General features: G+C 40.1%; 1 protein-coding gene across 3 annotated transcripts in view; it reads right to left on the bottom strand.

Moving 5' to 3' along the window:
- Positions 1–23,088, bottom strand: part of Ss18 (SS18 subunit of BAF chromatin remodeling complex) — a 62,425-nt gene that overhangs the window by 11,628 nt on the left and 27,709 nt on the right. For 2 of the 3 annotated variants that reach the window (XM_027404360.2, XM_027404361.2), the window contains exons 4-7: positions 16,674–16,827; positions 12,489–12,710; positions 2,718–2,885; positions 1,979–2,083 (exon numbers count right to left, since the gene is read on the bottom strand). In XM_027404360.2, the coding sequence (XP_027260161.1) occupies positions 1,979–2,083; positions 2,718–2,885; positions 12,489–12,710; positions 16,674–16,827 (649 nt within the window). The remainder of the gene's footprint in view (positions 1–1,978; positions 2,084–2,717; positions 2,886–12,488; positions 12,711–16,673; positions 16,828–23,088) is intronic. The other variant, XM_027404363.2, reaches the window with a different exon arrangement.

Genomic DNA, 23,088 nt, shown 5'->3' with positions numbered 1-23,088 from the left:
GCTAAAACATGGTACTAATGTTCCAGGAGGGCCTAATTAGGAGGAAGGACTACAGTTACAAATAAAGGTTACACACTCATTGTGTTAGTGTTTGAAAGCCCCAAGCCACTGGTTGGCCAGATGTGACCAGCTAGCTTACTAGGACCAGTGGCCTGTCAGAGATCTACAGCCCACTGTGATCCAGGCATGACCATTCCCTTAATCACTGTACAGCGCACTCGTGCTGCTGAGGGTTCGAAATCTGAGAGCAAGACCTTATGGCTCACAAAGACCACAACATTCACTGCCTGGCTCTTTCCAGGAAAACTCAGCCAGTTACTCATCCAAGTATTTATGGACAAGATTTTATCTGGACATGAAAACAGATACTCAATTTTGCCTGAGAAAATATAATTGTTGATATAAATGTACATGTCAAGACATACTTATACACACCTGTGAAAACATGATACTATTTAAATTAAAAACATACTAGCACAAGTAATTATAACAACTTTAAGTTTTACTATTTTTAAAAGTAGTGTGTCTGCATTGAGTAGAAAGGTTTAAAATAATACAAATTTCACATTTGAGGAAATATTCAAAAACCAAAAAATACCAAGTTCAATATAATTGCTTAGGATGTACTTTAAAGTTGATTTTAAAACTTCATTTATTCTCAGGTTAGTTATATTTACCAGGTAGATGTCACCTTTTAAATTTTTCTGTAAACATACTATTATCTTATTAAAGTTTCTAATTAAAAAAACTTAATATATCTACATAGAAATGAGGAAAGAAAAAAAAGCAACATTCTGAGTATTTCATGGTAAGAAAATCTGAAATAAAAAATACATTGTTCTAACCAGAATTACCTAGCTACACCATCATTATTAAAAATGTCTATTGTGTGTAGTTCAACAGGGGCCTGCCTGTTCTCTCTGCTGCATCAGGACCTCTGTGGTGACAGTCAGTGTCTAATGCAGATACACCTTCATGCTTCAAAACTGATGAAAAGCAGCAGATTAAAATGCCTTTGCAACAAACCAAATTCCATCTTCCTGCTGGCTTGCATTAGGTTCTAGATGAGGGGGTCCTAATATTTTAGTCTGAAGTTTCTTTGCCATATAATTTACATTACAAATAACAATGGAATTTACTATATAGACCAATATTTTGGCAAACTATTTCATTATAAGAAACATGATTATGTAACATACCCATCTATCATTTTACCAGTTCTGTATGTTTAGAAAATCTTTTTAACATTAAAATACAACATTTTCAAACAAAAATAGATTTTTAAAATGCACAGTAAAAATCTGCTTGTGTACCTGGATCATAACTGTAAGTACTTTCTTAACGTGTAGCACTTCCTCAGTAGAGTCAACGTCTCACGATTCACCTTCCCTTCTAAAGGGGGCTGGGGGAAGCCCCTAAACTAAAACTCCAAATGCAGTGTTTATTCAGTACTAGTCAGTGTGCCTGCCTACTGCTGTGTTATGGACACATCTTTTCTCAAGGCAAGCACATAAGCCACAGTTCATTCACAAGAATGGACATTAAATAAAATGAAAAATACTCAGGAATTATATTCTCTATAGTTCTAGAAACCCATATTCTTTAAGCCAAAGGGTAAAACTTTATAGCATGTGAGTTAAATCTCTATTAAGGTATTACAAAAAAGAAAAAAAATCAGTAACATTTGTTTTGGGTTCAAATGAACAATCCTGCATATTAAAGGATCTTTCTTTTACATGAGAAAAGATTATAGTGACAGAATGCAACTCTTGGTGGTACTAACAGCAACTATATAAATATACCTTGAATTAATTACAAACAAATGTGCTTACTGTTGGTACTGCAGAATACCCAAATGCCTCTAAAAGAAGAAACAAGTGGTAGTTTCTTCACTTTTCATTAAAAAGCTGTGAAATGCTGTCTACATCAATACTGGGCAGGGATAGAAGACGGGAAGGTTAGCATTAGGAGAGATTACCATCAGGGTAATACTGCTGGTTCATGCCTTCTGGAGGACCTTGTCCACCATGACTGTATTGGTCCCCATAATAGTCTTCCTGGCCTGAGAACTGCTGTGGTGGGCCTGAAAAACCACAACCAGTCAAGATGTAAATCATTTGTTCTCTATGTCATCACAGGCGTTTTCTAATCTCATGCTATGAGAGACTACTTCTCAGCTGTAGACTCCCCTGCAATACTCTGGCCCTTCTGACACTTTCAATTATTTCCACACACACTTACATATACACACAGCAGGTCCACAAGTCACATCTATAAAGTTAATATAAGACCATACAAATAATACCAAACAATATCAACCCAGACAAACAACCTCTTCAGAAGGGGCTGAAGCTGGTAGGAAACTCTTTTCTTTTTACTTTAGTAGTAGAACACTTGGAAGTAAAACTGACTTTGTTCTTCGTCATAAATTTAGCAGCTTTTAAAAAAGGGCATTTTCTGTTGTAAATGAATAAATTTTGACAGAAAACTTTATGATGTGGTATTTTCCTAGAAAATAACAGACAAAAGGAAGCTGTATGCCGGGAAGCTCCTATGTCTCATGACTTTCTGTACCCTAAATCCTGATGCCTTAGGGAATGTGGGGGAGGAATCCAAAATAGCTCTGGATTTACCTAGATAAAAAGTTCATTAAAATGTAAAGCCTTTCAATGACTGTTATTTACATTAAGCAAGCAACATTCCAAATGGCCTCTCACCCTGCTGTGGCGGTCTATACGGAGGCATCTGTCTCTGGCCCATCATGTGATTGCCTTGGTTAACTTGCCCCATCATGCCCATGGGGGGTTGCTGTCCTTGGTAGTGCTGCCCACCTCCAGGTGGCATGTTGTATTGCTGAGAAGGAGGTTGCTGATGCATCATGGGACCTGAGGACACGTAATACATTAACACACAGTATTCTGCTACACTTCAACATCCTAAGATAGATGCAAGAATATCTTACAATATAATACACAAAATGTGCAATCAAACAAGGAAAACTGACTTCAAGTATAAATGAGTCTTTGCATAAAGCTTACATGCCCAAATTCATGTGACAGTAAGGAAAACAACCAAGTCTCAGGTCCAAGTGAAGTCCTTTTTTAAAAGTCAAAATGGAGATAAATCTTGAACATATGCATTTTCTATACCTTATTAGCTATACTACTCTCTAGACAAAAATATCTTACTACACTATTAGAAAAGATATGAAAAATAAATTCCACAAACGTTCCATATCAAATCAGTATTCAAACCAACAAAAGAAACCAAACTTGTAGACTTCCATGTCATTCTTTTTTGCAGGGGGGTGGATAAAGATTTATTTGTTTGTATGTATGTATGTAAGCTTTCATGATTTATGCACATCACATGCATACAGGAGCCCAATGAGGCTAGAAGAAGGCATCAGATCCCCTAGAGCAGGAGTTACAGGTGGTTGTGAGCTGCCCAGTATGAATGCTGGGAACTGAAATCAGGTGCCCTGTGAGAGCAGCAAGCATTAACCACTGAGACATCTCTCTGACCCTACCTTTTCATTCTTTTTAACAGACGTTTATTCAATAGTGGTTGGTAGAAACCTATAAAAGTATTTCACAAACAGATCATTTGAATTTATAAACTTCAATTTGAGGACAAAATTTCAAAACAACCTTTCCCCTTCTCAAATCTTTTACAAGCTTTATAAACTTGAAACCAATGGACTACAATGCTTCTTTTTTTTTTTTTTTAATTTTGTATGTATGAATGCTATGCCTGCCCACAGAAGCCAAAGAGGACATTGGATTCCCTAGAACTGGAGTTACAGACAGTTGTTGGCTGCCATGTGCATATTGAGAACTAAACCAGAGTCCTTTCCAAGAACAGCCATCTCTCCAGCCTCCAGGACTGCAGTGCTTCTTATTAAATAACTAAAACCCTCTCGTCCTGCCCCTTGTTTCCCCTCCCTAAAAACTATCAGGAAAGGGAATGCAATAAAGCACGGGCTCAGAAAACAGACCTACACTGTCTCCTGAGTGAGAAGCCAGGGGAAGCAAAAGCTCCCACTGCTGCAATACACACAGTGAAGATATCCCCATAACCAGCAGGGGCCATCACATCCCATGCCACTACCATCAGTGTAAGCCACTTTTAAGTGAAAGACCTGTATGACAAGAACTTCCAGTCTTTAAAGAAAGAAATTAAAGACGATATCAGAAAATGTAAAGATTTTCCATTCTCTCAGATAGGCTGGACCAACATAGTAAAAATGGCAATCTTACTGAAAACAATCTATAGGTTCAATGCAATCCCCATCAAAATCCCAGCCAAATTCTTCACAGACCTTGAAAAAGCAATACTCAACTTCATATGGAAAAACAAAAATCCAGGAAAGCCAAAACAATCCTGTACAGTAAGGATCATATGGGGGCAACATCATCCCTGACTTCAAGCTCTACTCTAGAGCTATAGTAATGAAAACAGCTTGGTATTGGCACAAAAACAGATAAGTGGAACAATGGAATTGAACCAAAGACCCCGAAATCAACCCACATACCTATGAACACCTAATTTTTGACCAAGAAGCTAAAAATATAAAATGGAAAAAAGAAAACAAATGGTGCTGGTATAACTGGCTGTCAACATGTAGAAGAATGCAAATAGATCCATATCTATCCCCATGTACAAACTCAAGTCCAAATGGATCAAAGACCTCAATATAAATCTATCCACACTGAACCTCATAGAGGAGAAAGAAGGAAAAACATTTGAACGAACTGGTACAGGAGACCACTTCCTGAACATAACACCAGTAGCACAGACACTGAGAGCAACAATTAATAAATGGGACCTCCTGAAACTGAGAATCTTCTGTAAAGCAAAAAACATTGTCAACAAGACAAAACAGCTCCCTGCAGGATGGGAAAAGATATTCACCAACCCCACATCTGACAGAGGACTGATCTCCAAAATATACAAAGAACTCAAGAAACTAGACATCAAAATACCAAAATAATCCAATATAAAAATGGGGTACATATCTAAACAGGAATTTCTCAACAGAACAATCTCAAATGGTGGAAAGACACTTAAGGAAATACTCACCATCCTTAGCCATTAGGTAAACGCAAATCAAAACCACTCAGAGACTCCATCTTACACCTGTCAGAATGGCTAAGATCAAAAATACCAATGACAACTTATGCCAGAGAGGATGTGGAGAAAGGGGAACACTCCTCCATTGCTGGTGGGAGTGAAAATTTGTACAGCTGCTGTGAAACCAGTATGGTGATTTCTCAGAAAATTATGAAATCAACCTATCTCAAGACCCTGCAATACCCTTGTTGGGCATATACCCAAAGGAGGCACACTCATATCATAAGGACATTTGCTCAACTATGTTCATAGCAACATTATTTGTAATAGCCAAATCTTGGAAACAACCTAGATGCCTCTCAACTGAAGAAGAATGGATAAAGAAAATGTGGCACATTTACACAATGGAGTACTACTTACTCAGAGGTAAAAAAAAACAATGACATCCTAGAATTTGCAGGCAAATGGACAGAATTAGAAAAAACCATCCTGAGTGAAGTTAATTCAGACCCAGAAAGACAAATATAGTATGTACTCACTCATAAGTGAATACCAGACATAAAGCAAAAGATACCTAGCCTACAATCCACAACCCCAGAGAAGCTAGGACCCTCTTCCAGAAACAGATGGAAGCAGATGCAGAATTCCACAACTAACCAACCAATAAGCCAAGCTCCTGGAGTACAATCAAAGTAAGGGGAGGAGTGATAATATGAACAAAGGAGTCAAGACTATAATGGGGAAACCCACAGAATCAGCTGACCTGAGCTAGTGAGAGATCACTGACTCTGGGCTGCCAAATGGGGAACCTGCATAAGACCAAACTAGATCCCCTTTATATAGGTGATTGTGGTGTGACTGGGAAAATATATGAGGTCACTGGCAGTGGGTCCAACATCTAACATTAATGCACAACTGACTTAGGGGAACCTATGCTATATGGAGAGATACCTTGCCCAGCCTAGACACAGGGGTGTGGGGGTGGGGAGATGCCTTTGTCCTGCCTCAACTAGATGATGGGACAGACTTAGTAGACTTCCTAGGGGAGGCCTTACCCTCTCTGTGGAGCAGATGGGAGGAGGAGGGGAGTGGGTGAAGCAGGAGGAGAGGAGGGAGGGGTAACAAATTGGAATGTAAAAAATAAATTAATTAAAAAAAAAAGAATTAAAGATCATCTCCAGATATCTAACAAGCTGGAGCTACAGACTGGGCTACAAGTAAGGATGGGGACATGTGAGGCTTGGAGGGAGGAGAGGGAATGGGAAAATGGTGTAATTATTTTACAATTTCAAAAAAACAATAGCTGATAGATGACAATACCACAAAAAGACATTGGTTTTTGAATTTGTTATGTAAAAAGATACATAGCTAATTAGCCAGTCAATCATCATACACATCACACATGATACAGTGTGACCAAAGCCAAACACAGTTTCTGAGTGTCTTGAACAAAGAGTATAGAGGAAAAAAACCAAACAACTATGTAATGCAAACTACTGAGATTTCTATGAACAGTCTAAGTATGCTATGCTACTGTACCTATAGCCATACATACAGAAATAACTGAAAGGCTATAGTACCCCTCAAACTCTTTACCTCAGCAACCCAGTACCAGCAATATTCTTAAGAATATTCTTGGTGGTGAGGAAGAACAAAGATAACATGATTCAGTCACTCCAAACCTATTCCCATGGAATACTTAAAGTAACTCTTTCATTTGTTAATTTTCTATTCTATTCTCAAAATTTTGAGAATGAATCATGACTTGGGATCTGTGCCACCCCACCCCCTTCAGTGAGGCCAGTACTGGAAACAGTGCCCCATAATCCCATATACTACAAACATTTTAATTTCTGAATTAGAAGTCCTACAATTCCTAAATAGTAGGTTTGAGTATGGAGTCATGGAGCAGGAGCCATAACTAGAGATGTAGACTAATCATGTGGGTAATCTATTAATCAAGTCCACCTATAACTGTATCCAGATGATCAGTAGTCTGTAAGGTTAAGATGTCTTTATCCAGACCAACACCAGCCAAACGCAAGCCAGAGCGTGCCAGGAGCAGCAAGGCAGAGAAAAGGGGTCCCATGTGCTTTGTCGCTCCTTAAGAGCCTATCCTGCACCATCCTGACCTCACAGGCGTGGTCAGGCACTCCTGTAGCCAGCCCCTAACAGGCATGGCTTACTGTCCCCTACAAGGAGTCTTTTGTTTTTTGGTTTTTCGAGACAGGGTTTCTCTGTGTAGCTTTAGAGCCTATCCTGGCACTCACTCTGGAGACCAGGCTGGCCTCAAACTCACAGAGATCTGCCTGCCTCTGCCTCCTGAGTGCTGGGATTAAAGGGGTGTACCAACAACACCTGGCGAAATGAGGAGTCTTAGTGACGAGAAATAAATTAAGAGGATGTGGCTGCAATAAGGCAACTGAAAAAAGTCAGTTTTTTATGTTCATTTATAATCTAAAAAGATTGAAAACCTCGACCAAATGTTTTCATATAAATTATGTAAATGCTTACTGAATCACTTAATCTTTTATCATTATCATTAGTAGTGAGAGAAATGGGGGGGGGCGAAGACAATTTTTTAAAGATTATTTTATTTGTATTTTGCCTGCACATAGGTATATATGAACTAGAATCCCTGGAACTGGAGTTATGGATGGCTGTGAACCATCATGTGGGTACTAAGAACTAAACTCAGGTCTTCTGAAAGAGCAGCCAGTGCTCTTAACAGCTGAGCCATCTCTACAACTCTCCAGGGGACTATTTTGAAGTCAGTTCTCCCCTTCCACCAAGAGTAGAGGAATACACTCAGGTTCTCGGATATATGTAGCAAACATTCCTACCCACCAAACCATCCCACCGGCCAATGTCACTTGATCTTAAAGAATTTTAATCTTTATCAAAGAAAGCCCAGGGTCAAGACTAAGTCCACAAACTTATATACACGGTACTTGTGAAGGGCACTCTGCCCAAAACAACAATCTGTGAAACTCTTCACACCTGACACTTAATGAAATTCCATTAAATAAGGAAAGCTACAATTAATGTTTGTGAATAAAATATACACTGCTTCTAGCAAATGTAACTGTGGGCCATTTCCAGAAGGCTTTTCTGTTCTAATTTGGCTGATTTGTTGCTTTATTAAACATCTTTCCAGATTATGACATGGCATTTAGTTCCAATTCACTGTAATCAAAGACAGACCACATGACTTCAAGCACTGTGCTCTGTACTAAGAACCAGTCGGCAACGGAGCAGCCATGTTTGTTCCCTGCCCTTTCTGCTCTTTCAGTTCTCCTGCCACCTCTCACCATGTGGGTCCTGCCTGTGTGCCTACAGTTCCCACAGTGGAGGCTCTAAGTGATCGCTGGGGAACTTAACAGGACAAGAGTGAAAGGAGAAGGAGAAGCAGACACTATGCTGTCTATTATATATAAGACCATTTCTTAAGCTAGAAGCTTAAAAGTTTGCTCAAAGAGAGCACGGAGGAGACTATTCTGCTGTAGCTATAGTTTAGCTGCTCATTTAAAAAATGAGAGGGAGTTAGAAGAAAGAGGAGGGGAGAGGAGGACATGAGAGAGCAGGAAGATCTAGTCAGGGGAAGAATAGAGGAGAACAAGAAAAGACATACCATCATAGAGGGAGCCATTATAGGTTTAAAGAGAATTCTGGCACTAGGGAAATGTCCAGAGATCTACAGGGTTGATCCCAACTAACAATCTAAGCAATAGTCGAGAGGCTACCTTAAAAGCCCTTCTCTGATAATGAGATTGAGGACTACCTTATATGCCATTCTAGAGCCTTCATCCAGTAGCTGATGAAAGCAGACACAGACACCCACAGCTAAACAATGAGCTGAACTCCTGGAATCCAATTGCAGAGAGGAAGGAGTCAAGACCAGGCTGGAGAACCCCACAGAAACAGCTGACCTGAACAAGGGGTTGCTCCCGGGCCCCAGACTGATAGCTGGGAAACCAGCATAGGACTGTTCCAGACCCCGTGAAGGAGGAAGTCATTTTGGAGGTCTGGGCAATCTATAGGGCCTCTGGTAGTGGATCAGTATTTACCCCTAGTACACAAATGAACTTTGGGAGCCTTCTCCACATAGAGAGGTACTCTCTCAGCCTAGACATGCTGGGGAGGGTCTAGGCCCTGCTCCAAATGATGTGACAGACTTTGAAGATCCCCCAGGGAATGCCTCACCCTCCCTAGGGAGCAGAAAGGGGTTGGGATAGGGGATGAACAGGGCAGAGTGGAGGGGAGGTAGAGGGAATTGAGATTGACATGTAAAAGAAGCTTGTTTCTAATTTAAATAAAAAAGAAGGAAAAAAGAAAACTTTATTTTTCTCAATTTCTATATGTATAAAACTCAACCTGAACTAAGACACCAATTACAAGACTATCACATATAAGCTGCTTTTAAAATTTCTAAAGCCAGTTGCTGCTAATATTAATTTCAATAACCACAAATATAGCAAAATATAATTAGTAAATAGAATGGGATCAACTTGGGTTTTTTGTTTGTTTCTAATAGTCTTGCTACATTGCTCAGGCTGGTTCACATGCCTAGCTAGGTACTAGTGAGCCTGTTCAGCCTCCACGGCTAACTTGGGACTTGAGGCAGATGTCAGGGCACCCAGCTTTGTGCAGATCTTTAAAATGTTTTTGTTTTTGTTGTTGTTTAGTTGGTTGGTTGGTTCTGGTTTTGGTTTTTTGAGACTCTGTGTAGCTTCGCAGACCAGGCTGGCCTCAAACTCAGAGATCCACCTGTCTCTGCCTCCTTAGTGCTGGGATTAAAGGTATGTACCACCACCGCCTGACTTAAAATAATGTTTTTAACAATACGTTTTTTCAATATTTTTGTTACTTTAACATTTGTATCAATTTAAACTTTTTCATAAACTATGAAGAAACTAAAACCGGTTTTTACTCATGAGGTTCTACTAGAAAGAGGACCTCACATTAGAGGGAGCTAGGGATGCTACAGTGGAAACAAGACTACAGCCTATGTGACAGAAAAGCAAGGCATCCAGCCAGGGGGCTGGGCACAGGGAGGGCAGGCAGCAGGTGGACAAGTTAGAACAAAGTGTAACGAAACACATACACGACAATTCCATAATGGAGCCCAGTACTTTATATGCTTGTTTACAAAATTAATTTCAATATTTTTTAAAGAATTAAAAGTCCAAAGAAATTCCACAATTCTACCACACTGTTTTACTGTCCTACAAGGCCAAAGTACATCAGCTCCAGTGGTTGACAGATTCTTTCTCTACTTCTTAAGCATTCTAACAGATAAAGATGAATAGAGTATCTACACATTAGATTTCTTTAATATGGACTAGTAAAATTATATTTAAAAAATTTGGGAGTTCATTTTCTCCCCATTAACATTTAACATTCAAAGTAGAGATGTGGGAGGGGACAACAGAATTCTTATAGCAATTTACAAAGGGAGTTGGGAGCCATGAGCTTAACAGCTAAGAGTGAATGCATGTTGTAGACTCTGTCCTGCAGAGGTCTCATTTAGAAACTACTGCTACTGGGGATGGGAGGGACAAGGTGAGCTGCAGCTTGGTGGTCCAATACTTGTGCAGTATGTATGCACCTACAGGTACAACCCCAGCAAGAAAATCTAAAGAGAAAACTACAACATAATCAGTCAGTTCATAAAAATATCATTATATTCCTGGTCCCTAAACATAAGCTGAACCCCAGAATTTCATCAATATTTAGTTTCCATGACTCAAAAAAAAAAAAAATTTAAAAACTGGTAGCACATGACTGTAACCCCAGAATTTAGAAGGCTGAGGAGGGAGGAGTCTAAGTTTAAGGCCAGCCTGGAGTACACAGTGAAATCTCAAAGCAACCAGACAGGGGCTGGAGAGGTGGCTCACAACCATCCATTAGCTCCAGCTCCGGGGGGTACTCTCTTCTGACCCCCTAAGGTACTATATACACAACATAAATCTTAACAAAGCAACACATACCCCCTGCCCCCAAAGGTGGAAAACAACAGCAAGTACTTTTAAACATTTTTCTGGTGTTTCTTGATACAAAGATAAACACACGAAACCATGGGACTTGTCTAACAAAACAAAACCAAAACAGCAAAAGCAACCCACATTAAATTTGAGAAGTGGGAGCAGGATTTTGGGTCCTGAGAAATTTTTAAAAGGTAAAAAATGTAAAAAAACAATTCTTTTCCATTTTTAGAAATTTTCAAGCTTTCTTAAAAAAGGACTATCTGCAAAGTTTTTATGTCTAAAAAGAAAAAATGTAAACTAGGTAGCTTATTTTTATAAAAACTATCTAAAGAAGTGTTTTTATGAGGAAACAACAATAAAACCTTAATGAGACTTTCATTTGCCAGACCAGCTTTTCATCCAACAGATCCAGATAACTAACTTGAACACATCTAATCAGAATTATAAAAAGCCCAGACTATATTTTGAAATTATAATATTTCATCACAAATAATTTTAACCAATTCTTCCTTTATCTGAGTATTTTGAGTGACTTGATTTTTTTTTTCTATAATCAAGATCAAGGCTCACTACATTTTGTGTATGAAATAGCTTTAAGGTGGAAATGTGCCAAATGCTTTAACACAGCAATTAGCAGAACAGAGTGCCACTTACTGGTTTTTAGTTCTTATTCACAGGATATTTAAAAGAGAAACATGGTAACAATGTCACTGAGACTGGTAATAATTTGTCATGCACCCCAGTATGCTAAGCAGCTTGCTATGTGCACAGAGGCACCCACACCTTCAGAAGGACCGTCTCTGCCTCAAACACAGGACAGTCACCAGAGGTACCCCCAGCAAGTGAACAGGACCAGGCTGGTGACTTTTAAGATAGTGTGCTTGTGAAGGAAAACTATGCCCCAGTGTTCTAATGTGAAATAAAATGCTGCATTATGCAGTGACCAGCACTGTGAAACAATCCAGCAACACAGAACTCCAAATAAAATCTACAAAAGGCAAACCATCTTGAAAAGGCAAATTGAGCAATTTAATTTCTAAACACAAATAAAAAGACATGCCAATGCACACAGAGGAAATCCCACAAGGTCCAATGGGGAGAGAGGAAGAGGGGGAGGGAGGAGGAAGAGGGAGGGAGGGAGGGAGGGAGGGAGGAAGGGGAGAGAGAGAGAGAGAGAGAGAGAGAGAGAGAGAGAGAGAGAGAGAGAGAGAGAGAGAAGAATCAGGCTGCTCCACATACAAGCTCCCAAATAGGTTATACGGTCCCAACTGGTTATCCATAAATACAAGCAATGCCAAAATGACTTATGTTGTATATGCATGTGTGTATATATGTGCACTCATACACACCAATAGTAATAATTAAGAAAGAGATCATGAATTGGGAAGAGGGGCATGAGGGAAGGAGTGATGAGAGGAGCATAGTTACCTTGATTCGGTTGCATATTCATGTTTGGTCTGGGACCATAGTTTCCCATTGGTTGCCCTTGACTCATTGTCATCTGGTTCTGCACAGGCATGCTCTGGGATGATGGCACAGAATGGTTGTAACCTCCCATGGAGCCATGGCTACTTGAAGGCATATTCATGGAACTGTTTGTCATGTTGAGCTGATTGGGTCCAGGTCCCTGCATTGGCATATGGTTAGGTCCTTCAAGGAGAAATGGTCAGAATGGAAAATGAGTTAAAGAGATGCACAGTACAAGTCTTTTTTCATTACTATAGTAACAGCCTAGTCAACAGGGAATAAGTGAAGTTTAAACAGGTATCTCCGACAAGGTACATGGTGATATTTTCCCGGATTTTTAGAGATGTTATTTTAGAGATGAAGAAACTGATCTTGGAAAGACAGGAAATGTCTGGGAGGAGGAAGGAAGGAACACTAGCTTACTAGGACAATCAGACTCAAGGACTAACCAAGTGTGTGGTGCTAGCAGACACAAGCAAACAGACCACAGGTAAATGCAGAACAAGAGCATGAAAATGTTCCCCAACACATAATGTAGCCAATGATAAACAACAATGGTAATAATTATATCCATGCACAACAGAGACAGAATTCAGCAAAGATGGCAGTGACAAATGGATAGCCATTTGAAAAAAAAAAAAATCTGGTTATATCAGTACCTCATTGCTTCCACTAAAACTAATTTCATATGTATAAAAATTTAAGTACTAGTGGAAAACAATACGTAAAAGATAATTTCAAACACTAGAACTTTAAAAAGAACCTTGGAAAGGGAAGGCTTTAAGTATGCTTGAAAGCTCAGAGCCATAATAAATGGTTAAATTTGGCTATATAAAAATAAGTTTGAGTATAACAAAAACACTAAAAAAGAGGCTGGGGACGTGGCTCAGTTGGTAAAGTGCTTACCATGCAGGCATGAGGACCTGGGTTTAGATCCCCAGAACACGTGTAAAACAGAGAGAGACGGCCCACCTGTAGCCCCCATGCCTGCTGGTCAGCTAGCCTAGCCCAGTCAGTGAGGTCTAGGTTCAGCGGGCCCTGTCTCAAACACTGACCCAGCATATTAGGAAGAAACACTTTCATACACTGCTGAAGGAATACAAATCTAAGGTAAGTACTGTTTTCATACAGAGCACTTTGCAATGACTAGCAAATTTTAAAATGTACTGGTTTTATGACAAAGAATATTGTGTAGCACAGAGTGGCCTCAAATTCTCTATGCAGCAAAGAATGACCTAGAACTGCTGAACCTCCTGCCTCTACCTCTGAAGTGTTGGGATTACAGGCATTCAGCACTACACCCAAGTTGAAATGTACTTTACACCCATCAGAAGATCTACCTGTAATCCAATCATTTAAGTACTGGGAATTTTACACATAGAAAGTTTTGGAGTACACATATGTATGGATGCAAAAATATATGCATGGGCATAGACATACCAAAACATTAGAAACTTCATTTCCCTCATCAGGCAATGGCATACAGACTAGACGCATCCACAAAGAACGGTGTGAGGCTGGAGAGATGGCTCAGTGGTTAAATGTACTGGCTACTCTTGCACAGCACCGCAGTTTGATGATTCCCAGCACCCACCACAGCCTATAACTAACTGTCTCTAACTATAGACTCAGGGGATTCTACGCTCTCTACTGGCTTCCTCGGGTGCCACCAATACATGTGTTACAAACAATGCAGCAAAACATCTATACACCATAAAAAAAAAAAAAAAAAAAAAAAAGATGTGACATGGGCACCGCAATGAGACAGCTATCTGTACACTGAACTGAAAGTTTATGTAAAGGGTGTTTTTATAGGGAGGGGGAGGGAAGGGGGAAGGGAGGGGGAAGGGAGGAAGGGGGAAGGGGGAAGGGGAAGGAAACCAGATATTACAAGAGCCCCTTTCCTTTCTCTCCAGACCCAGAACTAAACATCTGAAGAAGCAAGGGTGCAGAAATTTTGGTTCCGTAGGCATGTGAACTTACTTTTACTTTATAGGCTTAACAAAAATAAAAGCAAAAGATTGTCATTAACAAATTGTTAAAATTTGAAGGAGAAAAAAACCTCTGACTGAGAGATTATTTGGCCAAGATCAAATGATGTAACTGGCCCTGAAATTTAATTATATTAATGAACTATTAATACTATGCTAGGGGCCAGGTATAGTGGCACATGCCTTTAATCCCAGCACTTGGGAGGCAAAGGCAGGTGGATCGCTGTGAATTAAAGACCAGCCTGGTCTACAGAGCAAGTTGCAGGATAGCCAAGACTACACAGAGAAACCTTGTCTTGAAACAAACAAACAACCAACACAAAACTACACTACAAAATTAAAAACAGATGGAAGCAATATAAGCTATTGGCCTTCCAATCTCTCTTACACCAAACAGTAAACTTGTTTTGAAGACAGTAATGGGTATTTAGTATTCTAAACAACCTCGCCATTAGTTGATAATCTGTGCTTATAAAAAGGTATTTATGGGTGTGCCTTAGCAGGTAAAAGTAATGACTGCTGTGCAAGTCTCTTGACCTAGTTCCACACTTGGAATCTACATTAAAAAAAAGCCAGACAGGGTAGCACACAGCTGAAAAGCCCAGCTCTCCTACAGGGGCATGAAGAGACAAGAAAGTCCACAGGCAAGCTAGCCTGAGTACACAGTGCAGTAGTGGAAAGCAGACAATGCCTCAGCAAGACTCCACACATCCACACACAATAACAATCATCTAAAAGTATTTAATGAAAAACAACATGTCTATACTACATATGGCTTTATAAGTAAACCAAAATGTCAGGTTAACAGTGATTGGATGCTTCTTGGCTGTTCCTTTAGTCTTAGGCCTCAGTGTAATCTGCAGAATAAAGTACAAGTTCTAACCAAACAAGTTCTAACCAATAACAGGAACTCCCAACTGGCTAACCTGGACTAGCACTGTGTCACAGTTCTAAAACTGTGTGTCCTAGAGAGCCACACATTGACTTGGCAAGCAGCTTTCGATCAACTACAGCCTAACTGCAAACTAAACAGTATGCTTATATTCTTCCCTCCATGCTGTGTGAGAGCCATCAATGCTGCAAGCCTTAGCAGGACACAGAAGAGAACCAGAGAAACACCATTTACCTCCTGCATTATCAGCGAACATTAATCTTCTAAACCAGGCTACTCTTCTGCCCAATGCTCTCCTCTTTGTTTCTTTTACTAAATCTGTCATCCTTGGGCACCAATGCAACCAACAACACAACCAGTCAAATAAAGAGACTATGCTGTGCACGTTAATCATCCAGCTTAATAATAAAAATGGTTCCATTATTTTAATTTATTGTTACTTGAACAGCGCTTTTTTCTTTTTGGCTAATGAAAATAATCTTAATCTTCGGAAAGTAAAAATGTTTTTGTATGAAAGGTAGAGCACGCTTTACCAAAACTTATGCTATAGACTATTTGTTATAAAAACAAAACAGCTTAAGGATTCTTTTTGGCAAAAGGTTAAGTAGATAAAGACCCAAATAGCCTAAAAAGGTTGCTATTATACTGAATCTAAAGTTAAAATGGATAAAGGGAAAATCTCAATATGTAAGGGCATTTATATTTTCAGCTTTTAATACTGCTTCTACATCAATTTTCATATTAATGATACTCTATAAATGTATATACTAATAAAAACCTAGAGTTAGCTTCAGAAATATCTGCAAGGAAATACTAAATATACCAGTACTTCAGGGACAAGTCTGTCCTTGTCCCCAGGTATTCTTTTGCAGTGTTCCTGTTTCTGAGATCAATACGTTTTTAAGTAAACAAACACCTTGGTACTTTTCTCATGAACAGGTTTTAATTCTGAAGCCCCGGTACAATCCCTTTCCCCCAAAAAGCTCCTAAAGCTAACTGTACTGCATAGTTTCAGACAGACTAAATTTAGCCAGTTCTGTTCGTCAGAGGAATGCTGTGTGTCAGCTACATCAAAGCCCAAGGGCAGCCTGATAAACACTGAATACAGGTCACGTAGCTCTGTAGCTAACAAACTCGCAGAGAGCTTGGACTCAGGGGCATTCAAAGCAGTTTTGTCATCAACAATCTAGTATCCCCTGAGCCTCCATGTCGTTTCAGTTGCTAAGCAACTCTGGTGTTAATGTCTTCGAGGAGAAAACTTACCAGGCATCTGGCCGTTCATCTGGTTCTGCATGTGTGGGGCAGGAGGGCCCCCACCCACCATTCCATCTGAAGGCATGTTGTGAGAGCGGGGAGGGGGCGGGGGTCCGCTCTGACTCATCCCTCCAGGACCCATAGGCATATTCTGTGTGGGCGGCTGAAAGAAGACAGCTTAGTCAAACAAGAGAAACAGCAGACTCGTGGATGAAAGATTCACATGGAAGGGCTGCTGTCTATATTACTAAACTGGATGAAAACAAAACAGCAAATGCATTTCAATGCCTTCTGATGCATTTAATGATGGATTTATTAATATCACATTTAATATTACTCATTACATCAGGTGCCTCGGAAAGTAACTACAGTTAAAGTGTGTTCTAACCTATAATCAGATTTTTCATTTATTGATGACCTCTAATGTGTCCTTTCATTATGAACATGTCTGTTTACTAATGGTAGACTTTACCAGAAAAGGAGGTAACAACAGCACAATACATAAAAGGAGCAAGAAGTCTCAAAGAAGGATGTCTTTTACATCTAGAGGGTGAGTACCGGCAGTGGAAGAGCGCTTAACAACTCAGCGTATTTCTGTGTCCCTCCCTGGTTGTTTGGGAATGTTACTGATGGCCTGGAAGGGCACACAGACAGTGGCCTCTAAAGGATGCCTTTGGCAAACTTCCTAATAAAAACCTGAAAAAAACTACTCACTAAATCTGAGTTCACGAAAGAATGAAAGGAATCACACACACACACACACACACACACACACACACACACAGACACACACACACAGACACAACACACACAGACACACACAGACACACACAGCACACACACACACACAGACACACACACAGACACACACACAGACACACACAGACACACACAGACACACAGACACAGACACACACACACACACACACACACACACACACACACACACACACACACACAGATGGTCTTCAACACCTGTCCCCCTTCTTTGGTGGAAAAGGTAAATGGTTGGTTAGTTTTTCCCCAAACTCTCATTTTCGGTCTGCAGATTAGGAAGACGCACATACAGGCGATACCCTCCACACATCTCCTGCCTTCTTTCCTGACCTTCAGCTGATGTCCACTTCAGCAACTCCTCACATTAGTCACCTCTAATAAGTTACTATGTAGCTTTCCAGATGTGAACACAGCAGCACTTGGAAGACATTGTAAACACTCTTTGTTAATGAAAGACTAACAGTTGCATGAATATTGGTTCTTTGTTTTTTGTTTTTTGTTTGTAGACCAGGCTGGCCTCTAATTCACAAAGATCCACTTGCCTCTGCTGAATGCTGGGATTAAGGATGAACCACCACCTCCCAGCAGTATTGGTTATTTCTAATAGCACCATTTGGAAAAGAAAAAAAAAAAACCCACAACTTTTAATTTCTGTATTAATAAATCCAGAACACTAATCTTTAGTAAGAATTTTAAAAAATCTCATTTCAGGTCTTTGTCTAACTTCAATCTTTACACATTTAACAATTTAGTTCTTTCTTTCTTTTTTTTTTTTTTTTTTTTTTTTAAGTCACACAGCTTGGTTCTAATTATCTACATCACCTCCAAATCTGACTAACTCTTTGTAATTCAATCTATAACACTTCCTGGCTCACTACTACTATTACAGGGCATAACAAACAAACACTCTTGATAACAAGTCATAAAGTTCTGGGAAACAAAAGGAAGCTGGCAGAGGAGGAACTGAAGGCTATCCCTTCAGAAAGAGGGTCAAATGTAAGACCACACAATCCCTCAGCCTTTTCCTCTAGCGTACTGTGTGCAGGAAGAGCCCCGGGAGACAGCCATAGTTTTTCTTCGGAATGCTTGACAAGCAGAAAAAAAGAAAGTTTAAAAGAACCACATGCAGTGACAAGAGTGAAGCAGATACTGCAAGTCAACAACTGCTCGGGTGTGGGCAACCAAGTCAGACGGGCCTTCCTGGAAGACAAGAGAGGACACAGGCGCTTCTTAGACTAAAGGCAATCCCAAAGACTGGCCTTCACAAGTGGAGCTTGAGCCTCACTAAACTGTATTTCTTTTTCTTTTCTTTTCTTTCTTTCTTTTTGTTTGTTTGTTTTTGTTTTTCGAGACGGGGTTTCTCTGTGTAGCTTTGGAACCTGTCCTGGCAATCAATCTGTAGACCAGGCTGGCCTCTGCTTCCCAAGTGGTGGGACTAAAGGCGTGCGCCACCAACGCCTGGCCCTATCTCTGGTATTTCAATATTGAAGGCAAATGACGCCCTTGGAAGAAAATAACATGGAAGTGTACTGCCGTAACTGTTCAGCCACAAACCTGACATTGTGTTAAAAATCACGGGACAAATATAAAACACAGGAGTAAACATCCAACACAAGTAACAATATCAAAGTAAAAACTAGATGAAACAGCAAGCGCTAGAGGGGTACAAACTCTCACATATGCTGGTGGGGATGCTAAAAAAAAAAAAAAAAAAAAAAAAGTGCAAGCACCATGGCAAATGTCACCTCTCCAGTCAGCACTGAATTAGCAATTCCAACTCTTGTACATATTCTAGGGTTGAAAACACATATTCAGGCAAAACTTGCAGATAAAACATTCACCAAGGCATCCCTCAGAAGAATCCAAGTGAAATTACTGTACTACCTGTCAGCAGTGAATGCATAAAGGAAACAGTGGAGTGATATTTGGTCACACAGAAACACTGCAGTTATGATGCATGCTTAACACGATGAACCCGAAAGGCACTCAGTTAAAGAGGCTACACAAAAGACTCCGGTTTTTACAAATGCCCAGGACAGGCAAATGCAGACAGGGAGTAGATTAGTCAATGCCCAGTGAAGTATAGAAGGAAGAATTGAGATTTAGTGGCATCAGATATGGATTTTTTATTTTTTAAGATTCCTCTTATTTTGAAATTAAAGAAGATACCAGAAAAAGGAAAGATCTCCCACGCTCTTGGATAGGATTAACATAGCAAAAATGGCAATCTTGCCAAAAGCAATCTACAGATTCAATGCAATTCCTATCAAAATCCCAGTACAATTCTTCACAGACATTGAAAGAACAATTCTCAACTTTTTTTGGAAAAACAAGACCCAAGATAGCCAAAACAACTCTGTACAATAAAGGAACGTCCAGAGGCATCATCATCCCTGACTTAAAGCTCTATTATAGAGCTATAGCCCTGAAAACAACTTGGTAGTGGCACAAAAATAGACAAGCAGACCAAATGGAATCTAATTGAAAATCCTGATATTAACCCACACACCTACAAACACCTGATTTTGACAGAGAAGCTAAAATTATACAATGGAAAAAAGAAAGCATCTTTAACAAATGGTGCTGGCATAACTGGATGCTGGCATGTAGAAGACTGCAGATAGAGCCATATCTATCGCCATGCACAAAACTTAAGTCCAAATGGATCAAAGACTTCAACAGAAATCCAGTCACACTGAACCTCTTAGAAAAGAAGGTAGGTGGTACCCTCGAACAAATTGGTACAGGAGACCACTTCCTGAACATAACATCAGTAGCACAGACACTGAGATCAACAATTAATAAATGGGACCTCCTGAAACTGAGTAACTTCTGTAAAGCAAAGGACAGAGTCAACAAGACAAAACAGCAGCCTACAGAATGGGAAAAGAAATTCACCAACCCCACATCTGATCGAGGGCTGATCTCCAAAATATACAAAGAACTCAAGAAGCTAGTCACCAAAACACCAACTAATCCGATTAAAAAGTGGGGTACTGAACTAAATAGAGAATTCTCAATGGAGGAATCTAAAATGGCTGAAAGACACATACGAAAGTGCTCAACATCCTTAGCCATCAGGAAAATGCAAATCAAAACAACTCTGAGATACCATCTTACTCCTGTCAGAAGGGCTAAAATCAAAAACACCAATGACAGTTTATGCTGGAGAGGATGTGGAGAAAGGGGAACACTCCTCCACTGCTGGTGGGAGTGCCAACTTGTACAGCCACTTTGGAAATCAGTATGGCACAAGATCCACCAATTCTACTCTTAGGCATATACCCAAAAGATGCACATTCATACAACAAGAACATCTGTTCAACGATGTTCACAGCAGCACAATTTGTAATAGCCAGAATCTGGAAGCAGCCTAGATGCCCCTCAACCGAAGAATCGATGGAGAAAATGTGGTACATTTACACAATGGAGTACTACTCAGCAGAAAGAAAAAACAATGGAATCTTGAAATTCGCAGGCAAATGGATGGAACTCGAAGAAACCATCCTGAGTGAGGTAACCCAGTCACAAAAAGACAAAAATGGTATGTAGTCACTCATTTTGGACATAGAGCAAAGGATTACCAGCCTACAATCCACACTGCCAGAGAATCTAGTAAACAAGGAGGACTCTAAGAGAGACATACATGGTCCCCCAAGAAGGGGAAAGGGACAAGATCTCCAGAGCTAACTGGGAGCATGGGGGAGGGGAAAGGGAACTAAAAGAAAGAGAAGGGGAGAAGAGGAGGGGAGAGGAGGACATGAGAGAGCAGGAAGATTTAGTCAGGGGAAGAATAAAGGAGGGCAAGAAAAGACATACCATCATAGAGGGAGCCATTATAGGTTTAAAGAGAATTCTGGAACTAGGGAAATGTCCAGAGATCTACAGGGTTGATCCCAACTAACAATCTAAGCAATAGTTGAGAGGCTACCTTAAATGCCCTTCTCTGGTAATGAGATTGATGACTACCTTATATGCCATTCTAGAGCCTTCATCCAGTAGTGGATAGAAGCAGAAGCAGACAACCACAGCTAAACATTGAGCTGAACTCTGGAATCCAGTTGCAGAGAGGGAGGAGTGATGAGCAAAGGGGTCAAGACCAGGCTGGAGAAACCTACAGAAACAGCTGACCTGAACATGGGGTTGCTCAAGGGCTCCAGACTGATAGCTGGGAAACCAGCATAGGACTGTTCCAGACCCCCTGAACGAGAATGTAAGTTTGGAGGTCTGGACAATCTATGGGGCCTCTGGTAGTGGATCAGTATTTATCCCTAGTACATGAATGGACTTTGGGAGTCCACTCCACATAGAGGGATACTCTCTCAGCCTAGACACATGGGGGGGGGGTCGTCTAGGCCCTGCTTCAAATGATATGACAGACTCTGAAGATCCCCCATGGAAGGCCTCACTCTCCCTGGGGAGCAGAAAGAGGTTAGGATAGAGGGTGGGAGAGGTGGGGGAGGAGGGGAGGGAGAGGGAAATGGGATTGACATGTAAAAGAAGCTTGTTTCTAATTTAAAATTGGTCAAATTATAAAAATAAAATTTTTTTAAAAATTTAAAAAAGATTTCTTCTTTTTAATGTATGGGAAGTAATTTATAGAAATACAAAGATGTAAAAGAGAAAGTATAAACAAACCAAAGAAAGAATGCACACAAGCTGGGATCAGAACTAAGGTAAAGGACTTGTCTAGCAGGCACAAGGCCTGAGTTTAGGCCCAGTACTTAAAAATAAAAAATGAAAGCATATACAACATCTACCTGGAAGTACAGAACCCAGAGAAAACACAGCAGGAGAATCTGGCTAAGGATTAGCTTTCCAAAGCCAATAACCGACTCCTTTAAAGCACTAAGACAACACACAGAAGGTAACACACCAGCCTGTGCTCTTTACTAAGATACAATACCCTTCTCTCCAGCTGGAGGATACAATAAAAATTCCTTAAGGTGAGCAATAATATGTTATAAGAAAGAGGTTCACTAAAAAATAAGCAGAATCTGAAGATATGGCTGAACAGTGCAGACCTGAGTTCTGTTCCCAATACTCTGTAAACTCCCATCTTGTAAACTCCAGCTCCAGGGGATTCTACAAATTTTGTGGTCTCTGGGACAACACATAGAGATCTAGTGCACAGACATGCAGGCAAACTCTCATTATACGAAAAGAAATTAAATGTTTTAAAGAGCACGAGTTTGGAAGAGTATGGAGGAATAAATCAATAAATATATCAATTAACATAAATTACTATTAATGATGGCATAGAGAGGGCTGGGAATAGCTCAGCAGTAAGCACAAGGCCCTAGGATGAGTCATCAGGGCTCATCAGGAAAAGGAGGATGCTCTCCAGGATGAAGTCATACACTCTACTGCCAGCAGGGGTGTGTGTACACTTCTTATTACAGCTTCAAAGATCTAAGAGGCAACCTAAGAGAACTAACAACAAGAGAAGAAGCCACAGAGCAAGAGTCAGACTCTCAACACACTTCTCTCATTAACTTACAAAAGGCCAAAATCAAAATCAAAACAAACAAAAAGGCAAGTCAAAACAGCTGAAACCAGAAGGCCAGCAGAATTAACTACAAATCACTTATAAAATCATATTATTCAAGGAAGCAGCCACATGAAACCAGAAGTAAGTTTTAGTTGA

This window comes from Cricetulus griseus, chromosome 2 (genome assembly GCF_003668045.3).
Source record: "Cricetulus griseus strain 17A/GY chromosome 2, alternate assembly CriGri-PICRH-1.0, whole genome shotgun sequence".
In the NCBI taxonomy this organism is placed as follows: Eukaryota; Metazoa; Chordata; class Mammalia; order Rodentia; family Cricetidae; genus Cricetulus; species Cricetulus griseus.
This window is presented reverse-complemented; position numbering and strand designations above follow the sequence as displayed.